This window comes from Penaeus monodon, chromosome 4, assembly GCF_015228065.2.
Source record: "Penaeus monodon isolate SGIC_2016 chromosome 4, NSTDA_Pmon_1, whole genome shotgun sequence".
Lineage (NCBI taxonomy): Eukaryota > Metazoa > Arthropoda > Malacostraca > Decapoda > Penaeidae > Penaeus > Penaeus monodon.
In genome coordinates, this window is record NC_051389.1 from 44649775 (window position 1) to 44654774 (window position 5000).

Here is a 5000-nt window from a genome sequence, read left to right on the forward strand (position 1 = left end):
CTGGCACCTTCTCTGGTGAAGGTCCGCTGCTACCAAGGGTCTGATTGGCTGTAGTGGGACACAACGAGTTTTCGCTTCTATCTTTGATACTTGACATTATTACTCTTCAATATAAGCAAAGGTAGTGCTTTGGTAATCACAGGTAGTTCCTAATTGTGATATTCACTGTGGTAAATGGTACGAAGGAAGCTGTGGCTTTCAAATTGACCTTTTTTTTTTTTTCTTTAAAGTTTAATGGCAGTTGTCTTTCCAACCCACTTAAACCCACTTAAAACTTGTGAATTGTAATGGAAGGCCTACAATCTGAAATCTGACATCTACTGTACTTTGTCAAACTGTCACAGTGGCCTCCACACTTCACACTTTGACAAAGACAGTGAAACCACCTTATATAATCTGGCAAGAAAAAAGTTTGGATGAGTTAGTTATTTGATGATAAATGATTAGGAAAGTCTACAATGACGTGTGCTGTGTGATGAAGCAGTAGTGATTTCCTCTAGCAATCTCGCTGACTGCATTCAGTTTCCATGCACTGTCAGTGGAATATAACTAAATAATTATTTATTATTATTGTATGCAAAATTTCACAAGTGGCATCACTGAAGTCATAGTCACAGACCACTAATACCATTGAGGATGAATTTTTGAATGTCACAAAGTGTGAGTTTCAGCAGCTATAAAGCTGCTGAAATTCACACATTTGTGACATTCAAAAGTTCATCCTCAGTGGTATCAGTAGTCTGTTGTCTTTTAAGATGTGAATGTTACACAAGTGTGATCACTATACACTTTCAATAAATCTAGTTTTTTGTATTGTGGGATTTTAGCCCCAGTCTTATCTTCATTTGAACTGTAGTTCTGCTTGTAACCCAGTATGCTTAACAACAGCATCCTTCTTTGGGCCTTGAATGAATCAATCCAGGTCTTTGATTCTGAATTAGGCTGGGGTTCTTAGAGCATCAGTATATATTTCCTCATTGGTTAAAGGTGTTTTTAAGATTCCCTTATATTTATAAGTATCTTTATTGGCATTGTGATTATGCTGCTGTTTTTATTTTTCATGAGACTCACCAGTTGTTTATTTCAGGGTGTGTTTGCCTTTAAGAGACCAAAGGTAAAAAAAAATGAGGACCCGCCTGAAGCAACATCACTGAATTACTGGACCCAGGGTGATAATGAGGATGTCAAGTTACTTACTTATAAAAGTTATGTCTCTTGTTGGCAGAAAGTCAACAAACTTATTTTGGTAAGACACTAGAGTATGTTTTCTTGTTTTATGTTATGTAAATGATTATCACAGTAAGGGGCTTGATGTAATTATTGTAAATGTATTTTTTTCTATTAGTTCATACATAAACCTTTGAACATTACTAAATTTATCAATTGCTCTAGGTGTTATTTCTCAACTGCTTGATTGCATTACAGAATTTGCAGAAAAATGTTCATGCCAAAGTGTTTGAAGACCTAGTAGAATTTGTAAAAAATGCAGGAGAGAGCAGGATTCAACAAGAAGAAATTGATAGTAAATTTAGGATTAGCAGCATTAAAAGTCAGAGAGACATCCCCACTGCATGTCTGGTGACAGGTGTGAATATGCCTGATCACGAGGCAATCTTTGGGAGTCTGGTACGGATGCTTCACGATGGAGTTACCCCACATATTGCACAGCTCCACAGCAGGAATTGTACCACTGTAAGGTGAGGACTTCAAGATTTACATATTGCCTTGACATATTTTTAATTACTTGCTGCCAAAGTCTAAATACATTTTTGTTCCCTCTTTTTTTTGTAAGATTACAATTATTTTTTTCTTGTAGAGTTGCAGCATTCAAGATGATCTCGCAGTTGATGGGTCAGAATGCTGTAATGGATCCAGATTCTGTTGATGAAATGGCTAGTGGTCCATCTGTAAAACGTGCACAATGTAATATGAGTGTCCTAACTGCTTGGTACAAGGTAAAACTTGAGAAATATTCCCTTTGTACTGCATTTTCTTTAAATGTAAGTTATTAAAAGGTATAGTCTATATTATACCATTTGCTTACTATTGTAGAATTATGTATCAAATAATATAAACCCTTTGTGATGGTTTTATACAGTGTTATTGCAGAAATATGATCTTTCCTGTTGTCTGGTCATGTCATTGCACTAAATACCAGTACAGGGATGGGAAACCTCCCACCTTAAACTGGAATAATGGTTTGGAGACATAGCTAGCTATATTCAGTAGCAATTTTAGGCTCTCTTGTATGATTCTAAGGACCATCCATTCCCTTTTAATATATACAGATTCTTAGATTCACCAATTTTAATGGTCTCTTTTGTGGGTGCCTCATTGTAAGTTTTAGAGGAAACTAGCAGTAATCTGGTTTACTCTGTGCTGATTTGGATTATGATTTCTTGATAATATAGTCTTCAGTATTCAGAGAATGCCTTGCCCATGGCCTACTTTTTGGTTTTGTTGTTATCATCATATCCAATAGTGAATTAAAGTGCAAAATGTGGAAAACTGCATTATGAAAACCTTTTTATCTGTAGATCCAAATATTTGACCAGCAATTTATCAGTTAACAACTTAAAAGATATTTTACAAGCTCCTAAATTATATCAATATGTCTATTTTTGTCATAGATTATATCTATAAACTAAAGCTATATTAACCCATTGCCGACGGGTGGCATGTATGTACATGCCATGGCATGGCGGGACCATCTGCCGGGGGCACGTACGCACATGCCATAGAGTATGCATGGACATGCCATGAGTTTTTTTTTTTGTTACAATCACGGCAAAAGATTATTTTTTTGCCAGTGAAAGTGTGATTAAGTCGGTTCTAACACTTTCTCATTTTTACCATGCAACAAACAAAAAAAATGCAACAAACCGACAATTTCAACTCCATGATGCCACACACTGCTTATTTTATTCGGACTATAGACCGAATAATGATCAACTATGGAGTCTATATAACAACAAAAATACCCTTCAGTCTCGATTTATCAGGAAGTTTGGCAAGTAGAGACTGTAAAAAATAATGAAAATTGAAAATACAACATATCTTCGTAGTATTACGAAGAAACGGCATGGGATGCTGGTATTTGGCATGAGTGGTCGCGCATGCTCGGGCGACGATATAAGCCCCCGGCAGCGAGGCCTGGGCCACTATGAATGCTACCCGTCAATTATGGGTTAAGAAGAAATGCATGGAGAAGTCATTATGAAAAGGGAAATAATATGGTTGAGTGAATTCTTGGTCTAAGAATATTGTTTAGATTATATTTTAGTAATCTAAACTCTATTGTGCTTGTACAAGTTGAAGTCATTGATACACTGTCTTGGTAATACATGGAAATGTTTGGCTTCATTTTTTTTTTTTTTTTTTTTTTTTTTTCTAATCTCAAGTAAAGTATTTTAAAATTGCTCTTTTTTTAACATTTATTTCCCAGGACTTAGTTGGGGACAAAACACTGGAAAGTACACCACCCCGTTCTAGCAAAGGATCTCCACAAAAGTCCCCTAGAAAGTCTATGGAATCCCCCCGGAAAATGACAGGATCCCCGTGTAAAAACCAAGGCTCTCCACGAAAAAGCATGGGATCTCCCCGAAAGAGTGCATCTTCTCCATTAAAGAGTGCAGGTTCCCCCTCAAAGAAATTGAAGTCAAACAGTGGAGCTGCAGTTTCAAGGACACAACAACCATTAGTCATTATATTTGAAGATGTGGAGAGCTTCCCTACAAATGTTTTACATGATCTCATCCTTATTTGTAGGTCTGTATGATACATCCCTAACTTAACAGTGTGGCTTTCCCTTTATACAGTTTTTTCATTTTGGAAAATTTAATACTTCACTTTTCAAATGAATAGCATTTAAAGCATGTGGAAATGATGTGTGCCTTAGATTTGTGTTTGCTCTTTTACCCTCAGTGAACACTGCTCTGAGCTACCTTTTGTGTTTGTGTTTGGTGTTGCAACCACTCCTGCAGCTGTCCACCGAAGTCTCTCTCAAGATGCCTCTGCTTGTATTGCAATTGAGACCTTCCAAGCTCAGCCTTCTACTCACTATCTCAATCAGGTTATTGAGCAGGTACTGTATCATGAGAACTGATTTCAGCTCTTCAATTTGTGTAATATTGTTCAGTGATTTGATGAGAAACAATAGTCAGTAGAATTTATTCAAAATTTTATTCAACACATTTTCTTTGTGATAATAGAGCACCGTTATTCTTTCAGGTTTTGATGTCAGAAAAGTTACCATTTCACATTGGAGGCAAAACTTTCAAATTGCTTTTGGATATCTTCTTGTATCATGATCTGTCTGTTAAGAATTTCATCAAGGCTCTTCAAGTAAGTGGTCAAAGCATACTATATAGTTAGTGCATATGCCTATAAGTACAGATCCCCATAGTAATGAAGCTTACATTCTTTATCACTGCTTTAATCTGTAACAAAAGAACAAGATGGAACTTTAAATTTGGTGGAAAACCATACTCTACTAGGTGGTTTCACAAATGAGAGTTAGTGTATATATACTAATGTGATGGTTGTAAGGTTGCCATATGTTCATGGCTGTACAGTCAATTGTTGTATTTACTCTATACATAAGATGGTTCTATTCCAGTTTCATTAGCCCAATTTGGTGTATATATAGTAAATGGGATATTTTATGGTTTACTATTAAGGAAAAGTATAAAAACATGGATGGAAATGTAATACAAACAAGATATACATTTGAGTAGTTTTGCTCTAATTTCATTCTGTTTTGAAATGTTTCAATTTGGTATGTTTGCTTCAGGTGATCTCAATACATATTTTTTGTGTTGTAGTTTACATCAGACATAATGACAATCAATCTTTTACTACTGAGCTGTCAGCAAATGTCAGATGGATATAAACTTTTTTTAGAAATACTTATTAGTTAAATATTATAATTGATTCTCTGGCATTTTTTTTATTAAACATTTAGGGCCACAACATGTATCCAGTGGCACTCAGTTATTGCC

General features: G+C 35.6%; 1 protein-coding gene across 1 annotated transcript in view; it reads left to right on the plus strand.

Annotated features, from left to right (window-relative positions):
- The window catches only part of LOC119572265 (origin recognition complex subunit 3-like), a 12209-nt gene that overhangs the window by 1595 nt on the left and 5614 nt on the right, over positions 1-5000 (plus strand). Inside the window, exons 2-7 of the mRNA XM_037919274.1 lie at positions 1088-1246; positions 1426-1697; positions 1817-1955; positions 3446-3768; positions 3925-4084; positions 4231-4344. Coding sequence (XP_037775202.1) covers positions 1088-1246; positions 1426-1697; positions 1817-1955; positions 3446-3768; positions 3925-4084; positions 4231-4344 — 1167 coding nt within the window. The remainder of the gene's footprint in view (positions 1-1087; positions 1247-1425; positions 1698-1816; positions 1956-3445; positions 3769-3924; positions 4085-4230; positions 4345-5000) is intronic.